Source organism: Chiroxiphia lanceolata, chromosome 1 (assembly GCF_009829145.1).
Source record: "Chiroxiphia lanceolata isolate bChiLan1 chromosome 1, bChiLan1.pri, whole genome shotgun sequence".
Classification (NCBI taxonomy): Eukaryota; Metazoa; Chordata; class Aves; order Passeriformes; family Pipridae; genus Chiroxiphia; species Chiroxiphia lanceolata.
Window position 1 is genome coordinate 12,847,312 of NC_045637.1, and position 19,761 is coordinate 12,867,072.

General features: G+C 43.9%; 1 protein-coding gene across 3 annotated transcripts in view; it reads right to left on the minus strand.

Moving 5' to 3' along the window:
- ZHX2 (zinc fingers and homeoboxes 2) overlaps nt 1–19,761 on the minus strand; it is a 76,083-nt gene continuing 56,322 nt past the window's right edge. For all 3 annotated transcript variants that reach the window (XM_032711694.1, XM_032711711.1, XM_032711701.1), the window contains 2 exons: nt 6,442–9,129; nt 1–1,264 (listed from right to left, as the gene is read on the minus strand). In XM_032711694.1, the coding sequence (XP_032567585.1) occupies nt 6,446–8,944 (2,499 nt within the window). In that variant the 5' untranslated portion in view covers nt 8,945–9,129 and the 3' untranslated portion in view covers nt 1–1,264; nt 6,442–6,445. The remainder of the gene's footprint in view (nt 1,265–6,441; nt 9,130–19,761) is intronic.

Genomic DNA, 19,761 nt, shown 5'->3' on the forward strand with positions numbered 1-19,761 from the left:
TTACCAAAATGTTTAGCCTTTGCTTTATTGAGTTACAACAACTGAGCAACAAGTTAGAAAAGTCAGATTTATTCAAACTCCCTAGCAACCTATTTGTGCAGCGTACTGAAAGGTGGGCAAGTTTTCCAAACCCAGCTCATCAGAGGAATGCACCGGACGGCTCCTGCACCCAGGCTCCTGCTCTCTCTCCATTTCCTCCTCACATGTGCACGGACAGACACTCTCACACAAATCCATATTAGCAGTATTTGAAAAAAAAAAAAAAAAAAAGTGCAATCAGGAACCTAGGATCGATCTAAAAATTTAGTGGCAAGGGTTAATAAGAAATTTCTGTTGTGCGCTACAACATCTAAAGCTGGAGGGCAGACTGCTGGTTATGGTGTCCATCACTGTACTAGCCAAAGAAACACAAGTTTGAGTTATGAAGCATCTTAATTTCCTCACTCCAACCCCTCTGGGGGTTGTACTGCAAGTTTAAACAAAAAGTGCTAAAAAACCCCAGCAAATCAAAACAAAAAAAGGCATTCTAGCCAAATCTTTAGAGACCCACAGTTGGGGCTGGCTGGTGAAAAGTAAAGTACAGGAGCTGGAGAAGACTTGCCTTGTAGGAGCACATAAAAGCAGAGATTTAAATACTTCGACCAGTAGCAGGTGGCCATAAAACAAAACAAAAAATTCAAAACAACAAGGGGAAAAAATCAAAACCCACCACTCCAGAACATGTTTAACTGGGCTGAAATATAAACTGGGGTGGGGATCTGGGCTCAGATGCTGATCTGCACCAAGACAACGCCAAAAGATTGCAACTCTGTTTTAAAACACTTCAGAAAAAAAATTCTCCTCTCCCTCCCCCACAAAAGACTCTTCCCTCCCCCAAACGAACCCCAAAATTCTGCATTATATGCAAGAATAACTTGCATCTATTAAAAAAATTAACAAAATTTTCATGTTGTACAAATCTGTTCCAGTAGAGGAAGAGGCTGGACAGGAAAGTGGGTGGGGGAGAAACTGAAGAGAAATCTATGTACAAGGACCCTTTTCTCTTTCTTTCTTTTCTTTTGAAATGCAGTAGTAGGACTTTGGCACTATCAACGATTCCATGATGACACTCCACAAGAGTATTTCTCGCTGTGCCTCCACAAGTGGCGCTTGAGACTTGGAGTCGCAACACACTATCTCACCCCAGGCAGGAAAATAGAGTTTTCTTCTATTTTCAGACAGCATTTCCCCTCCAATGTCAGGACAGTGCAGCTGAGGAGTACCCCTGCAAAAATTATAAAAGTAGCATATTATTTTTGAAGGCACTATGAACAACTAACTAGCTGTTAACTAACATGGCATTCCAGTTTACATCCCTGCACACACAGTAACACTGTATTTTCTATTAACTGTACTCTGAAGTCTATCCTTATCACAGCCTGATGTAGTAGGGTGCTGTAGTTTTGCTGCATGTTAACACCCAGCTAATAATCCCCTATGGATTTCTAACACGGATATACAGCCTTGACTCGGCAGATTCTCACACTGACTCAAAGATGATGTGCACACATGTTTGGGGCAGCTACTTTGTGACCACAGGACATGTAGTGCTAAAACCGAGAAGACCTCAGGTCTTTCTCCCCTAGTGAAGTCCCTCATAATACTTCTTGTTTTGCACTATTTTAGAAAACGATACAAACTGCAAGACAATGGAAAAAACTGGATGTGCCTGGGCTCTGCAGAGCAGCTCCCTGGCTCTGCTATGACTCCTGCACCTACATAAAGGCTGCACTATGGACCAGGGATTAAAATATAACCCCCCAACACCCAATCTTCAGATAGCCACCAATCTACATGTATCCCTAGTTCCCAGCACAGAGCAACGGCTCTATGACAAGGGTTATGTTCAGCATGTTTTTCCCCTCTCAGGTGTAAATGTGCAAGAAGTGCAAACATCCACTCATGCTGGAGCTGCATGGGATGGCTTTCCTGCACCATCCTCCTCACCCATCCTGCAGTAGTGCTTCCCAAAACCTGAACTAACCCATTATTTCACACCTTGTATAGATGTTGCTATTCGGTCTGTTATTTCCCACAGAAATAGTGAGCTCTGTCTGGCATCTGCAACGCAGAGAACACAGTCACACCCAGGAAAAGGACTGGCTCGCACCAACATCAAGGGGAAAAGTCCTCCCCATCCTTGAGACCTCTCCTCAAACAGGCCCCTGCTCCTCTTGACTCACTGGAAAATTTTAATTGCAGCATTGGGGTTTGCATCTCCCCCTGAAGTCCTTCATTACATTAGAACTTAGGTCTTCAGCGCACCTCACTGGTTTCAGGGAAAAAAGCACATCCTCCCTACTTCATTTGCATTCCTTGAAATACTTTAGGGTGACCCAAATTCTGCAAAAACCAGCAGTCAATCCTACGCTGATTTACTTCAGGATGGTGCCTTGGAGCACAGCACCAGTAATAGGCACTGTAGCTAGCCTTTTAGATGAAACCCTAAACCACAAGAAGAGTGAAAACTTGAGCAGAAAGCAAGAGAAGCCCCAGTGCTGTTCCCTTTTACCAGTTTTGGACACCAAGGAACAGGAACATATTGTGCCACCAGTAAACATGTGATCTCAGCTCCTGTAGCAGTGCAGAAGGGGTTGGAAATCCCAAAAGAAACTAGACTACCTCTGAGGCCTAGCATCTGCATACAGCATCTGCAAGGGGCAACTGCCTTCAGACTTTTCTTTTTTCTGGGACATCTCCACAGAGCAATGGTCACAGCCACCCAGAGCCAGGGCACACATCTTCCAGGGTGTCCACCTACCTTGCTCCCACTGTGAGCCATAAACTTTAGTGTCTACATCTTGCAAGGTTCAGGATTAAAAATGGAGGTCATGAAATAACTCTAAAAAAGACAGTTTACTGCAAAAAGGTGGTGGTGGTGGGGAAAAACTATGATTCTGAGAAAAAACAAAAGCTCTGATCTTGGGAAAACCCCACAGGGAGACAACATCATGAAGAAAGCCAGCAGTATCTGCCAGCCACTCAGGCACACTCTGGTCCCGCTCTCCTGTCTGAGCTGTAGTTCGCTGTACTTAATTTAGGACCAGTTTCTGTTTGTCAGTTTTGCACAAATGGGGACAACAGACATAATTTTGACCCATGCTGTAGGAAGACAGGAATATTTATACTCATGGAAAGGGATCTAAAGTACACTCTTGACAAAGCAGTTGGGCCATATTACAAGGGGGACACAAGGCTGCATGATGCAACATCTGGAACATTTTCAGTGATGGCTTCAGTGCACCTGACAGCAGCCACTCAACATCCTGAGGGCCTTGTTACTCTATGGGGACAGGTCTCTCAGTCTCACTGTTCAGAAAACCTGACCTGCTCCACAGAAAAAAATCCAATATTGCCAAAAGCTTCAGATATGGACTTAGTAACAGAGCCTTTTCTTAGTTCTGAGATGGTACTTCAGAGCCCAGCATGCATCTTGCTCTCAAGGAGGTCAGGCACTCCTGAAACTTCCTCTAGTTGTAGCAGCAGCAGAAGCAGAATCTGCTGAACAGGGATCAGCTTTGAAATATTCAATTTTTTAAGGCTTAAGGTCTGTCTAGGCTGCAACACAAATGCTCTCCAATAGTTCCAGAAACTCAAAGCTACACACCAGAGCAGAGAGTGACCAAGACAGTCTGGAAGAGATGAGGTTTTACAAAAGCTGCACACAAATTTAGCCAACAGGAGTATGGAGATCAATCACTAACAAATGATCATTTTAGACTATGTACATCAAGCTGACAAAACAGCAACAGCATGAATATCAAAGGAGCATGTTTCTGCCTGATGTAGGGCTCAGCAGTGAAAGGTTCACCCAGGAAGTGTGGCTGTGTGAGACTCAAGAGAAGTCCCTTGTCAGCTCTTCAGTCCACCTCTTACATATGGTACCTGAGGAATATGATGCTAGGAAAAATCAGGCTTTTATATGAAAACAGGCAGAAACAAGCTCTCAATCTTGCACAGCCTTTTGTTTAGTCATACCTGAATGTCACTTAACATAACACATTGTCAGCTGAACATCAAAGCTTTAGCTGAACATTTCTGGACAAAGAGTGAAAGCTTATCCTTAAGGAAAAGGGAGACAGTAGCTGAGATTTTTCCATGGGTCCCACCAGTGTGAGATATAAAGCTTCCAAATTTTGTGTCACAATAATTGTGATAATGCCTCCACATGGGTGCCAGAGAGCAGGCACTTGCATTTCTGCGCTGAGACTTACAGGCAGAATAAAGGAAAATTAAAAAGACTTTGGGCTTTTGTCAAGTCCCCAGGCCAGCATGCTGAGAGACAAGCAAAGAGCAGGACAAAATGCCCTCTGATCGTACTGCATGCTGTTTGCAGCAGAAGTCCTGCTCCAGTGCACCTTTTCTCAGTAGGTGTATTTTACATGCAACCACCGGAAAGCTCCTCATCAAAGGATCACTCAGCAAAAGTTTAACTGAGATCAAAGTTCTTATTAAAATTCCTCTCTGATAACACTTGAGCACCCCCAAAGCCCTGGAGCTTTATGGTCAGCATCTGTACCACGGCACAGAGGCAAGAGATTCACTCCAACATACCTGCACTGACAAAAGTGCAGCCACCAAACCTACGCTGCTGGAAGAGGACTGTTGCAGCCTTGTTTCATAGTACAACAGGTTTGTGAGAAAGAGTGGTTTCAGGCAACTCCCCCAGTTCCCACCTTCCTCCTCATTCCCCCTCCTAACCCCTGGTCTGCTCCCTCTCCTCACAACCAATATTCATAGCTGGAAGGAGGAAATGATCTGGAATAACAATCCTGAAAACAAATAATCCCACAATGCATTTATTCATCACACATTTGATTTTAAAAGGCAGATCAGATTCTGGCTCTCCCTTCTTATGTGGCTGTACAACAGTGGCACCCCAGCATGCCTCCAGCCAAGGTTCCCACATCCTTCTTCCTTTAATCTGTGCTTTTGCCACCTGTTACTCATATCCCTAATTACCAGCTTCTGCAAGGATAATGCACAACAGTGCCTTGCACTGCAGTCTGAAGCTTTAACATAATTTGTTATATAGATGTCATAACATTTCTCAAGATTAGCTGACACAATTCATAGTTAAAAATAATACCACTGCAGGGTTTTCCTTTTTAACTCAGAGAAGATGTCCCAGAAGACTTCTGGACAAGTACTGCACATGGAGAAAACGGAGTGCTAGTCAGCAGGGCTTGCTACCAAAACCTCATGTCTGCTACCAGTAGTTCAATCCAAATACTGCCAACTATAACAGTAAAGTCTTTAGTGCAAGTGTAGAGGCACTTTATCAGTCCTGCCTGGCTTTTGTATTTTGTATTTCTTTTTCTTTAAAAAGAAATGCTAAAGTTTTTTTTAATTTTAGACACCAGAAAACTACTAACTCCTTCTAAAACAGGTGTTCTCTCACTACGGCTGTTAATGCAGGATGCTGAGCTTTCTGTAGGGTAACTTCTAGCTTAAGGAAATTCCAGTTTGGGAGAGACAGATTCAGTTGAGCACAAAATGTTACAGGCTCCAGTGAACTCAATTCAACATGCAAGTCAAGAAATGCTGACGGTGCTTGCTCCAGATTTATACCTGTGCAACTCCGATCAGAAACAGGCTTCAGACCTCCAAATAACACATCCTTTCATATTGTGAAAGATGGTACAAACCCCCCTTAAAGCAAGGCCCTGCAGCTTGCTTTTAAATTCAAGATCCTGTGAAGAAGAGCTGCTAAAACACCCACACAGCTTAGTCTGGGGCACTTCCTAAGCCTCTAGTGTGAGCAAGCAGAACAAAGAGAGGCTGGAGACAGTTCTCACCTGCAAGAGAGCACATTTGCATGAGCCACTTCAGTCCCCACAACATTTTTCTTTTTTTGCTTGCTTTTGCATAAAGAAGCATCTCTGTCCTGGGCCCTTCCCCCACTGACCTTTTATTCCAAGCAGGGCAGGATGCTGCGAAGGAAGGACCTGAGGTGCAAAAACAGTCACAGCCTCTATTCACAGGAGATCAATGATCTTTTAGCAAGGAGAATATTAGCAACTAGTGTTACTTACTATTTCTTTGTGTGGCTCAGCTGGTATTGTTTTATATCAAGTGCTGCAGAGGTTTCATAGGTTGTTTAAAGGCAGAAAGTTTAAGGTTTAATCACTTACAGAAAAAAAACCTAGAAAAATCTCCCTTATCCAGGACTTAACCCACAAGGAGACAAGAAACAAGGGAAATGGCACTAACTCCTCTGCTACCACACAGTTGGCTTTACTTTACAAGCAGAATGGGTCTCCCTTTTGTTCAGGTATCCAGCAGGCACAAGGATCCAGCAGGGATAGGTTCCAGGGATTTATACTGAAGAGGGGCTACAGGATGCTGGAAGCAGACCCAGACAGAGGCAGGCTCAGAGAAACAGGGCACCATCAGCATTACCTGTCTATATGTGGGAATTGTCTCCAGATATACTTTCAGAGTCATAGTCTGCCAGCTCTGTTTGGCCTTCGGGTACCGTTTGGCTCCAGCTGTCTGTACAGTCTGACGCAGCGTCGTCCTCACCCACCGTCACCTCCACCCAGTTCACTTCCGCCGGCTCCTCGTTCTCCTCGCTGCCATGGCCGTCGTGGCTGTTGCAATCCACCCTGTCCATACCCTCTCCTTGATTCCCCAGCAAAGAGTCTTTCAGTGGTTCACAGTCTCTTTTTGCTCTCACCACTAGTTTACCTCCATTCTCTTCATTCAGTTTTTTATGATCCTGGTAATGCTGCCGAGACACCTCGTTACTGTTCTTTGGACTGTCAGCGTGTTTGGAGCCCTTTTTCTGGCTTTGCTTGTTATGACCATCAACAGCATACTGCTGTTGGTACTGGTCAATCCATTTAAGTGACCCTGTTCTTAGTGAAGACCGGTTTTCCTTGAACCAGCGGACTATTTCAGTTCTTGTGAGCCCAGTCTGAGATGCTAACTGGTCATACTCCTGGGGCGATGGCCACTGGGTCCTTGCAAATGTGCTTTTCAGCAGATGAATCTGCTCTTGTGTTTTCTTAAATGTGGTTGAGGACCCAGATAAAGCACCAGGAAGCTGAGAGCCACTCAGAAGTTCTGCCTGGCTTATTGCACCATTGGGAGTTCCTTTTGCTTTAATTTTTCTGTATGATCCCATTGAGTCCAAGACAGCTTGCTCCATGCTGTCCCTTATCTTTCTCCGCTCAGAGAACCACGAATCTATCTCCCTCCTACTCAGCTGAGTCTCCACTCGAAGCCTGTCCAATTCTCCTTGGGTAGGAAAAGAGCATCTTAGAAAACTCTCCTCAAGGGCCCTACGCTGCTCTTGGGTTATCTCTTTGAATCTCTGGGGAGTGAAATCTGTGTATGGGTGAAATGACCAGCCACGTCGACCAGCTGAAGGTGCTATTTGATCTTTCCCTAAAGCATCGCCAGGAATTTGCACAATGCCCCTCTGACTTCTGTACCTGTGGTCACTGAACCACTTCTTGATCTCACTCCTGGAAAGACCTGTTGCCTCTATAAGCCGGTAGACTTCTGCATCGTCAGGAAACTGGCTTGCCATGAAACTGGCCTTTAGCTCTGCTATCTGCTCCTTCGTCTTCTTCCGTTCACTGGCTGGTGTCAGCGGCACAGCTGTCAGCTTGGCAGGAATCTCAGGCACCTGAACTACATGAGAACGCTTGGCCTCTGGGGCACTTGATAAGGTCTGTATTGTCCTCTTTTGCCCCTGGTTTGGGGTAACAGCGAGTGTAATTGGTGAACAGGAAACAGCTGAACCATTTGACACAGGAGTCAAAACCAGACCAGTCTGGCCCAGTATCTGACAAGGCAAAGCTGTCTGGATGATGGGCTGCGGCATTTTTGCAGTCGCCAAAGGAGCTGGTAGGACGGTGATGGTTTGGGGAACTGCCTGAATAGTACCATTGAACATTTTCTTTCTTGCTTCCTCCACTTCTTCAGGAGACCAACTTATACCATGCTTCAAACGCTGTGTAGCAAACCAGATTCGGATTTGTTCTTCCGGATGTTTCGATGCTGCTGTCAACCATGACAACTCTGCTTGTGTTGGGTACGGAAACTTATTAAAGGAGTTGATCATGGTTGCATTAGTGTCCAGTGCAGAGTTGTATTTGGTACTGTTCAGAGGGACTGGGACCTTGGGGACAAGGTTGATATTTGGTGGTAGCTGTACAGAGGGCATAACGTGGGCTAACACATCTTGGAGAAGGTCTCCATTTATACAAGCAATAGCTTCAGTGGCTTCAGTTATGATACGGGGGAGAGCACCATCCACGTGGTTTTCCATAACTCCCTCTTCTGGCTTTTTGGATCCCTTCTTGGTTTCCCCTTTAGGCTTTCCCAGTTTCATCACTGGCACTTTATTTGTGCTAATTCCCCCATGAAGTGAATCATCACACTCTGCATTTTCTAGCCCCCCACCCGTGACAGCAACATCATTAGTGGTGGTCTCAATGGACTGTTCTAAAACAGTCTGATTATTGCGTTTAATTAATTTCAGTTTAAAGTTAGTCTCTCCTGGGTGGTATTTTGTGTTGTGGTCAGATAAAGAATCGTATTTTTTGGTTGTGAAGTTGCATTCAGCACAGACATACAGGGGGTTGAGAATGACATTTGGATGCTGAGTGTCAACATGCTCTGTAAATTCATTTAAGTTTTGTGTTGAGTAAGGGCAGTACTTACACTCATAACCACCCTGGGGTTTCTTAGACTGATTTTCAGCTGGGGGCTTTGCCTCAACCACTTCACAGTCTTTGACTGAGTTTTCTGAAGGCCAGTTTTTTTTGGAATCCTGCTGTGGTGTGCCAGTCCCCTTCTCTTTAGAAGTTTCTACACCCTCGGCGCCTTCCTGCTCCACAACTTCAGAAGTTCGCACCATACAGGGAGTTGTTGACTTTCTTTTGCTGGCCATGGCAGCCACTGGCAGCACACTGCTGCCCCAAATGGTGTCTTGTTTTGACAGGATGAGCAACCAACTCAGTAGATCTTGCAAACAGCTCCAAAACACCTTGATTATTTTACTCTGTTTTGCTTAATGAATTTCTGCCCTGGTTGTGGCCATCAGCTCCGCGAGTGGACCTGTCAGCTGCATGACACCTGTGAAACAAAGCACACCTTGTCAGGCACTGATTTAACAGACATTTATCAGAAAGCCACAGCTTGTATGTGCATTTGTAAGGGTATTTTGGATAATGCCAAACTCTTCCTCCTCCCCATCATCATATTAAGAGTCAAAAATCTCCCCATGAAGAATAAAAGCAGTGGGTAAATTGCAATGAAGTGCACCACAGGAAGAAAATGACTTCGAAACAAATAAGATGAACAGACAGGGGATTTTAATTTCCACTAGACTCAATGTGTTTAGCTGGAAAAGAAAGAAGATACTGCTATAAATACTGCATCTTTTTATAGAAGCCACAGTTTCTATTAATTATTATTTTGAAGCCTGCAGATTTGAAATTGAGTGTGATTTATATTAAACTTAATTACTTCCCACTGTCACTTACCTTGTAAATATGTCTACTAAGTGACTGTGGTTACCAGTGATGGGTGATTTCTAAATAAAGCTACAGAGCCTGCCTCGGTTGTAAAAGTAAAGGCATAAAGAAGAGTTAATGTAAATCAACACTTCCTAAGGTCTGTGCCTTAAGGAAAAGTGGGCTCAAAGAAACTGCAGCCGATCTGTGGAGGCCTATTAAGTGTTTTCTGGAAGAAAAGTTTCCTTACAACACCACTTTTCACTCAACATTGATAGAGGTAGCTACCAAAGGTATCAGAAGCCCTTAGATACCTTTTAAACATGGTCCCTTCCTGTGATAGTCTCACCAAGTCCCAATTTGTGCATTTTATTCTCTACAGAATTTAAAAAAAAAAAACCACCAAAACTAAAACCCAAAACATTTTAAAGCACAATTCATATGATGAAGTAGTTTAGGGAGTTCCCAAATGCAAGAATTCTGTAAAATATGTTTTAAAAGGATCTGATGCCAACATGAGTCAAACAAAAGCATGAAGAAAAACTACACTAGCTGTTTCAGGATCTACCTGCACTTATCAGGAGTGGGTGAAGCGAAAGAGAGGAATTTAGCTGTCAAAAATTTCATTAATCAAAAGAAGATAAAAAAAGGTCACTTCCCTATTTGACAGGATGCTTTTTCTAATTTATCACTGAATCCAATTTGCTATTCTTCCTGATCAGATGGTCTCTGGTTTCATAATTTCCAATCTTAATAGAAAACTCAAGAAGTACTTGGAATGGGGTGGGAGAGGCACTGGGGTTTACAAATTGAAGGAGGCTGGAAAGTGGAGATTTGCAGAGTGGGTAAGGCCTGCACTGATTTCTGTAGAAGTGTACTAAATGGAGAATCTGAAATAGAGATCCAATGCAAGATGTCCCTGCCCATTATAGGGGAGATGGGTCTTTAAAGATCCTTTCTAATACAAACCATTCTGTTAGTCTATCATCTCATATCTAACCAAATGCAGATTTTCTCCTTGTGAAGCCTGTAAATGATAAGCTGCAATCAGAATCCAAGATATAAAGATCTAACGAAATAAAATTCCACTGCAGTTACATCTGGACACATCAGCAGTTTATAACCACCCAAATGCTGTCCCTGAGCCTTCTCCTCTTGCTTAAGCCCTGGCATGAGAGTCAGAAATAGCCACTGTAAAAGCAGCTTCTAACTTCTTGGTTCTGTCTGCAGCTGAGGAATACTCTGCAGGTCTCTAGAGCACATTTCTGTTGCTCTGCCCATCACAGATCATACACTTCTGTATATATGGAAACTCAAAATGATATACTGCCAGAGGAAGCACCTCCAGCTGGGAATAAGAGCAGGGATGGCAGCTTCCAGCTCCATGTACTCAAACTCCAGTGTGAAGCAATTCTCCATACACAAAACACTTCATATGCGAATTCTCCATGCAGCACCTTCACAGATAAGGCTCTGGTGAAACACAAACTGTGAAACACCAAACACACCACAGACAAGATGCCATGCAGACACTGTTTGTTACAGTGCAGATGCCTCAGCATATCTGTACAGTGCTTTGTGTTCACAGCCACTGCCCAGCCCTGACAGACCAGCGATGCTCCCACACACTTGCTCTGATGTGGGTGAAGCATGAGACCATTTGGTTGACTTTCAGGGGTGCATTTAAGCTCCTAGTGTGCTTCTCTGGGAAATGGAGCATCTTTGCTGAGCTCCATGAAACAGAGATGGGGCTGGCCACGGGCTTATGGCTCTGCCTTGGTCAGGATTAGAGTGTCATTTCCCTCCAAACTGGGATCACCAGTGTTGTCATCACCATTCCCCAAAGCGTCAGCATCTCTGAGCCAAAATTTCCTCTTCTGTTTCCCTTTTTTCCTTCTGCCTTTTAATAATAAACAAGCAGATGAACAGTGGAATAAATGATGCCTGGTTTTCTGTAGATTTGTGTTGACTGACCTTTAAACTGGATTACACAAAATATTCTCTATCATTTCCACCTATTCCTTCAAAATTCCCTTCCGCTTCCCCTCACAATTATCTTCCCGCAGACATTTTGGCAGTGATCTGCATCTTGCTCTGTCCCACTTAAGAAAGGATCAGAAGCTAGAGACAAACATACAACTGTCCATACACCCATCTTCCTGGTCACCCATGTTTAATCACGCTTGCAGAAAATGAATTATCTTTGAAGCTTCTTCCCTTATAGTAAATTTGGTTGAAACATGTCAGAAGATAAGAGAAGGGGGCAGAATGGGCCCTGAAAGCCCAACTGCTGCTGGAAACAGAGTGAAGGTGATCAGGTCACCCCACTCTTCCCTGGAGATCTCACCATGTTTGTGACATGACTTTCTCAGATGAGGGAAGGGAGGTGTAAGGCAGTGCCCTGGGCCACGGCAATGAAGATGTGGATGGAGCCATGGCTCCCAGGATGCTCCTCTGTGGCTTGCTCTCCCTCCCAGGCCACAGCTGCACCTAATGGTCTGCTCCTTTTCTAACGTATGACCTCGTGCAAAATTCATGTGGCAACATCATCAAAAGGAAGAAAATTCAAAAGACATCAAAGACAGAGCAAGGCTTATTTATATTTCACTGAATATCCCCCCTCCTCCACAAGAAGAAAGGCTAAGAACAAAAATATAAAACAATGGGATGGAAGAGTGGAGAAGGAGACCTTGATAAATTAGAGGACTAGGCAATCACAAACTATATGAAGTTCAACAAAAGGTGGTGCTGGATTCTGTACCTGAGATGGGGCAACCCTGGATGTATGTACAAACTGGGGAAAGAATCGCCAGTTGGTCGAGAAAGGGGATTGTCCCACTTTGCTCTGCACTGGGGTGGCCTCACCTTGAATATTGTGGCAGTTTTAGGTACCACAATGTAAGAAAGATATTAAGCCATTAGACAGTGTCCAAAGGAGGGCAATGAAGAGGGTGAAAGACCTTGAGGGGAAGCCCTGTGAGGAGTGGCTGAAGTCACTTGGTCTGTTCAGCCTGGAGAAGAGGAGACTGAGGGGAGACCTCATTGCAGTTACAACTTCCTCCTGAGGGGAAGAGGAGGGGCAGCCACTGATCTCTTCTCTATGGTGACCAGTGACAGAACTCAAGGAAACGGCCTGAAGCTGTGTTTTCACCCAGTGGGTGGCTAAGCACTGGAACAGGCTCCCCAGGAAGTGGTCAGAGCACCAAGTGGGACAGAGTTCAAGAAGCATTTGCATGACACTCTTGGGAACACGGTGTGACTACTGGGGATGGTCCTGTGCAGGGCCAGGAGTTGGACTTGATAATCCTTATGGATCCCTTCCAACTCAGCATATTCTGGGATAGTCTGCAATCTAGGTTACAACTTTGAATCAGTCAAAGGTTTCTTAAAAGTCAGACTCAATGTTCTGAATTCCTCAGTCTCTGGATGCTCAGCAAGCTCTCTGCTGCACTCAGTTGCTGAGCTGATCTCCCAACTCTTCTCAGGACAGGAGGACTGGCCCCAAACAAGGATGTTCTCATACAGAGGAAGGGCCAAGGTCCCTCCAAAACATATATAAGTGGGTGGAAAAATAAAAAAGTCTGTTTGCTACAGTTTTTCTAGAAAATTGTACAGATTGTTGTTTTTCTTACATCTTCTATTTCACATAGTGGTTTTCTGCATGTCTAATTGCTGGTTTCTAACCCTATATTTTGAATAGGTTTTTCTGCCACATAAGAATCACTATCCACCATAGAAATCAAGCTCAAGTCAAATGCTGCTTTTTGGAGGTCAGTAAAAAAAATAAATGACTTTTAGTCCAAGATGCGCAGTTTGGGGTGCTCATAACCATACAGAGACTGTCTCTGTCCCTTCAACCCACACCCTGAAAGACTGCATAAGCAAGATGGGTTTATTGGGACCTCCAAGCTATGGCCCTTCCAGGACCTCAGTAGGGATGTCATTTGGCATAAAACAATACACAGTTTCAAAGGAGGATGGGTCCCCCTCCCCATGACAGATCCCTGGGAGCTGCATCATATACATTTGCAGGTCCTGCCACATCCCATCTGAGGACATTAGAGAAAGCATAGGAAGCATCCCACAGCTTTCAAACATGAGCCACTTGCCAGAACATCAAAGCCCCAGCAGACAGTTTTAAATACATGGTGTTGCTCCTGACAAAGCTGCTAAATGATGCCACTTCAGCTCCTCCGATTCAGGAGTGAGGCAGCTCTCTCAGGCTGTCACTCCACTGGAATTCAGCAGGCAGGCAAACCTGACCCCACAAACCTTTGGATTTTACTTGCAGATGGCAAAGACTACCAAAATTTGTAAGGAGATGAGAATTTACCCTACAGCAATGGCTTAGCAACCAGCACACCCTGATGGGAACCCAGGCTACACTTCATCACCTGAGCTGTGTCCACAGCACATATATCCTGTCGAGGAGCAAAATCCATATCTGATGTTCAATGAATAGGGCTGCACCATGGTCAGGTCAACCTCTATCCCTAGAGCTGGCTCTGTTCAATCTATTATTATTGTTTTGTTATGGACAAGGCCCTGGACAAATGACCTCTTTTTAGGGCTGCTGCTAGCGTGGAGTGCCACAGGCGTGGAGTGCAGGGGTGCCGTCAGCAGCTGGCTCTGTGAGCAGCCAATACCCCCTGGGCATGGGAGGGAAGTCAGCCCTCACCCGCCACATCTTTTGCTCATCTTCCCATACTGCAGGGGGTTGGAAAAATAAAAACAACTCATTTTTTTTAATTTTCTTTCTAAATGAGCAAATTCACAAAACAGAAAAAGGCAACCAGGTGAAAAACAAAAGTGCTTGGCTCCAAGCAGAATGTGTCATTGCGAATGAGGTCTAAACCAAACCTCAGAGAACCCATGTGCAGGAACAAAAACTTTCCATTTGTTTTGCTTTAGCAAAGCCATCCAGGATGGGAATACACAAGTCAGAGGCAACATGTTCTTTTAAAACTATCTCCTCAAAAGTGTGTCTCAGCAGTTATGAGTGAGGCCCTAATCTGGCTTTAATTTCTGAAATTTGTTTAATTAATGAAATAATCCAGCCACAGTCCTGTGACCTATCAAACCCCGTTAAAACGGCTCAGAGACTGAAGCGGGACCTCGATGGCACTCTGTGCATGACTGAGGAAATGCCAAATTTCCTATCTGGTCACCTGGCCCCCAGATTTGGGAAACTGGGGGAGAGAATCACACAGGGAAAAGAGACCATGTTTTTTGGGCCTGGATGGCACTGGAAAACTTCTGCCTGTGTAGCTATGCCACCTTCCAGCAGCAAACTGTATGCTAATGGATGCAAAAAAATAAATTAAAAAAGCTTTCTCTTGCTGAATACTGAAATCTTTTCACTCTCTCTCATCTTTACCTTGTGCACATGGCTAGTTTTATATCCTACTTCCCCCACAACAAAAGGCAAATATTTGTGTAGAAACTGAACTCCTTTTCTGCAGTGGTGTTCCCACAGGTTCCTCCAAAGTGATGGCAGAGCAGGAATTTTCCATGGCAGCTGGGACACAGCTTGGTAGCACAAAGCATCAGTCAAAACCCTGAAACCTGTGGTTGGGGAAGTGGTAGGACAGTGAGGACACAGGGTGAGATGTTGCCTGTTTTCCCTAATACCCCAAAACATGACTGAGTCTGAAAAAGGTTGTCTAAAAGATCACCAAATTTGAAAACATGTCAAATTAAAAAGCCAAATTTGAAGAGATGTCAAATTAAAAACCTTAACTTTGGTAGAAAGGAAAAAGCGCACCAGAAACATCACGACTTTGTGCTGCATCTTGCTTACAGCTCAGGGCTGGAATAAAGTAATACAGAGGCTGAAACAGGTTGAACCCCCTAGCAGGTGCAAATGGATCTTTGCTTCTCACAGATATACCTTGCTTTTAAAGACAAGCAAACCAACTAGAAAAAAACCCTCAAAACTACTTAACAGACACTTGTGTAATTTGCCAATAAAATCTTATTTTTCATCTCACTGTGTTGGTTTGCTCTGCCCTGTGCTGGCAGAGAGTTCCCAGTACCTGGTCTTATTTGAAAAAATGAACAATGGGAAAACCACTACCACAAGGATACCTGCAAACAGGCATAGAATACAGGGGTGTTCACTCGCAAGGGCTGGCTGATGTTTAAAGAGGGGGGAAGTATTTTATTGCTTTACTGCTTAGGAGCTCAGTCTCCACAAAGAGCATCCTCTCTGCTATGCAGGACAAGCAACTGCAAATTCCACCCATGTAATTTAACACACACCCCCTGTCTGAACATGACATTCAATATCACAAAGATACAAACTCCTCCTTGCAGCTTTCCCACACCCCTTCCCCAGCCCAGGGACACAGCAGAAATGACAGAGGAAGTGCACAGCACAGAGCTCAAGCAAGGACCTGCTGGGCACAAATCTTTCAAGTCCATGGGTTCTTTTGCAGCACTATCCCCACTTTATCACTCACTAAGTGGATCTCAGCAAACCTCAACATGAATGCCACACTCTGCCCTCAGATGCCAGCCAGGTCCTGCTGCCCAGTGCCTTGCAAACACCACAGGTTGCCTTTAAAGCAGAGATACCACCTGTACCACTTTTTTCTTGAGCTGAAGAATTTTCCACCCCTTCCAGGGCACGTGACCAACCACACCACGACAGATCTCACTTGTCTGTTCATTTCTGGTTAGCTCTGATGGTATCCTCTCCCTCCCACAACCTTCCCAGCTTGTGTGTGTCCCTGTGAGCATCTCTGCTTTTAACACTTGACTCCAGCCTGTGCAGCTGACCAGAAGTCATGCTCGTAGAGTTCAGAGCAGAGTAGAAACTAATGGACATTACTTGACAGCATCATAACACCCCATGACCATCTGCTCTTCACCCACAAAGGCTGCAGCAATGCAAACACAGAGCTGAGCTATTATCCTGCTCCATATCAGAGACACTGAACTCACATTCACTAAGGTTGCAGTAATATTTTTTCCTACAAATACAAGGATGAGAGGTGAAATACACATTTCACGGTGCAAAAAAGGAACGTGCCTAGGGTGATGTTCTTCCTTCCTTACAACTGTTTTCAGCATGCAGTTGCTACAGTAATATCAAAAAGCACATCAGCTAGCACAGCAAAAAACATGCTGTTGCTCTCCACTGTGATAAAACACTTAAAACATCGCTTAATTATATGCAGCAGAATAAGCAGAAGCTAACCAGGGCAAATAATTGCTGCATGATGGATTAGGACTGTAACAATTTACAAAAGAAAATCATAGAAAGACAGACAGGTTTTGTGAACTAGGGCAGAGCTTTTAAAACAGCATTTAAGTCAGAGTAGCCTAGAGCTTCAACACTTCTGCAGTTCTTTGCAAGTTGAATAAACCACAGTTAATGGAGAGGTATACAGATCATTACAGCAATAATTTTTGCAGGTATGTGGAAAAAATAAAATTGAAAGTGCTATACATTTTCAATTTGCATATGTTGGTGTAGACATTTCTAATTATAAAAATAATTCCCACATAGCTATTTGTAGCAGGGTGCTGTGGCCATGAATTTTTGTCTACAGAGAATCAGCAATTGATAATTTTTCTTTCTTTTAAGGACCAGAGACTCACACCTTTCAAAGGCCATCAGTAAACCAAACTGCTTCCAGGACTCCTGACTCCCCCAGCAACATGTCCTGTGAAACTGCGTGCCAACACAGGAATGGGGGAAGAAGCAAATCCAGCACACATCCCACCTCTGCCATGCACCTCTACAGCACAGTCACGGAGAGACTATGTAAAAACACTTAAAAAATCTGAGGTTTCAGTGGAGGTGGGCTGAGGGTAGGATGAAACACATTTCAAAAGACACCAACAGTTGTAGAAAACCCTGAAGAAGCGCATGCCTTAATTAATCACGTGAAAGTTGCCTTTTAATGTTAACAAATTAGCTGTGATGCAACCACTGTGTAGAGACAGAGAAATTTCCTCTGAAAAACAAAGGTATTTGTGGAAAAAAAACCCCTCTTAGGCTTGACCAAAATAGGTTGTGTGGCAGGACCACACGACAGGCTTATTTCAAAGTACTCTACTCACAGGCTATTCTTTTGAACTAAAATGTTTTTATTCATGCTGCTGCAAAGCCAAAGACATGGGGAAAATGGTGGGATGAACATGAGAGGCCAACCTCTTCCCAGAGAAGGCGAAGTTGAACATTGTGTGCTGTGAATTTTCTATTATAAATACCAATCTGCAATCACTAGCTTGTACTTTTTTTTCCTTTTTTAAATGTAGGCTTAAGTTCAGGCTAAAAACTGGATTAGGTCTGGCTTTATAGCTTTTTTTGCTCTCTGGAAAAGTGATAGAATAATCCACTTGTGACGAAAAACAGCACTTTACAAACTGGTTCAGGCCCTGAAAGAATATTTATATTGTAGCAAGTCATTTACTCCACATATAACAGTGGCCTTAATCTCAGGGTAGGCAGGAGATGGTCCTTCTCCAGGACGGTACACACTGGAGCAGATGGGGCAAACAATGGGCAGGAGGGAGAGAACTGGAGTGCCAAGGTGGGGACAAAATCCAGGTTTCCTTGCTTCCAAGCCACTGCTTTCTCCTCCAAAAAAGGGTTGAAAACACACAGCTTGCACATGAAACGGGGCACGTGGGCAAACGTGATCAGCAAGTGCTGCAGCTCCTACTGGGTTGTGATAGTGGTGCAGTCTGGGAAAAGCTTTTTTCTTTGTAGTGTGTGTGTCTGTCAGAGGCACCTGCATCTATGTCTTGATGAACATGTGGCTTAGCCGGTGCCCTCCTCTGGAGTCACAGATTCTCAGGGACACAAAAGGACCCAAAATCCCAGTAGCAGCTCTGACTGTACACACTCAAAACCCAGAAGGTGACAGTGGGTGCACTCCTGGGGTCTTGCTCTCTGCTTTGGGAAGGAGAAATACGGACTGACCTCTTCCAACCAAGAAGACGCATGAACCACGCATGCAAGGTACAGTCAGATACATCAGCAAATGTTCTCAACACCTGTAGGGGGAGTGAACCTCTCTCCAACACGCTCCCTTGGTGGTTTCCAGGGGCAATGAGCTCCAAAATAATAGTCACGTATCCTATCAAAATTATCTCCTTTAATCAGTAGTGTTTACTCCTAGGGTGGGTACTTGCATGTTCATAAGAGAGAAATAAAGACCAACAGAGTTCTTAAGAGAGAAATAGAAATGCTATAAAAACATCCATTCTAATTAGTTTAATTACTTGTCTCTGCAACTCACTGAATTCTCATAATTGGACTGGATTAAAGTCACTGGATTTAAGTAATTTTTCATATTGAGTTTTTATCCAGCACCATATAGTGGGAGGACAAGAGACTCACAGATACAACCCAAAAGTTATCTATAGACACTATCTTCAGCTATGCGGGGTAAAACCTGGATGTATCTTTCTTTGATTTTATGCAGGAAAAAACCAGTTTATTCTAATAAAACATTCAGCTTCATTTCTCTTCAGATATGCTTTTAAAGAGTGATTTTTTTTTTTTTCTGGGAAAGGGGGTTGTGTTAAAACAAGTATTCTTTGCTTAGAACAATTTTTAGTAATCATTTCCCATTTCTTTAGATCAAACATCTTAACAGCAATGTCTGGTCCCCTTTCTCCTTTGTGTCATCCATCATTCCATAATACTGCCACCTAGACAGGGTACACTTCAATATTACTATATATATTTTATATACACACACACACACATTCTCTCTCATCAGATTTTTTGTTATCATGGAGACACTGTCAGTTAAATGCCTCCAAAACAAAAAGAAGATGGGCTATGACAGAATCAAGACACTTGATTTCTTTACTCCACATGCTTACCAAACATAAGCAACACTACAGAAGTTTTCCTGATTTAGTACTTCTCACACTGCTTAGCTCCCTCATCACATTTTTCTGCTCTGGGAGCCACAGCAGAACTTTAGTCAGTTGAGCGTCAACTCTTTCCAAATAAAATGATCAAGGCATTCACGAATGCTTTTGCAGATTTTGCAGATGTACATTCTGGACATCCCTCTTGCACGGCTACAGGGTAGAAATAAGCTCTAAATTTCCCAAAAAATAAAAGCTTTCACTTCTCAACAAGTAGCCCCTATGTCTTGGCTCTGACGGGCACACATCAGAGCAGGAAACAGGGAAAAAAGTGCCCAAAGGACCCAACAGGAGGGGAATGAGTGAAGGCTGAGGCCATGAGACTATTCGGTGACCAGTTCTAAGAAGTGTTCCG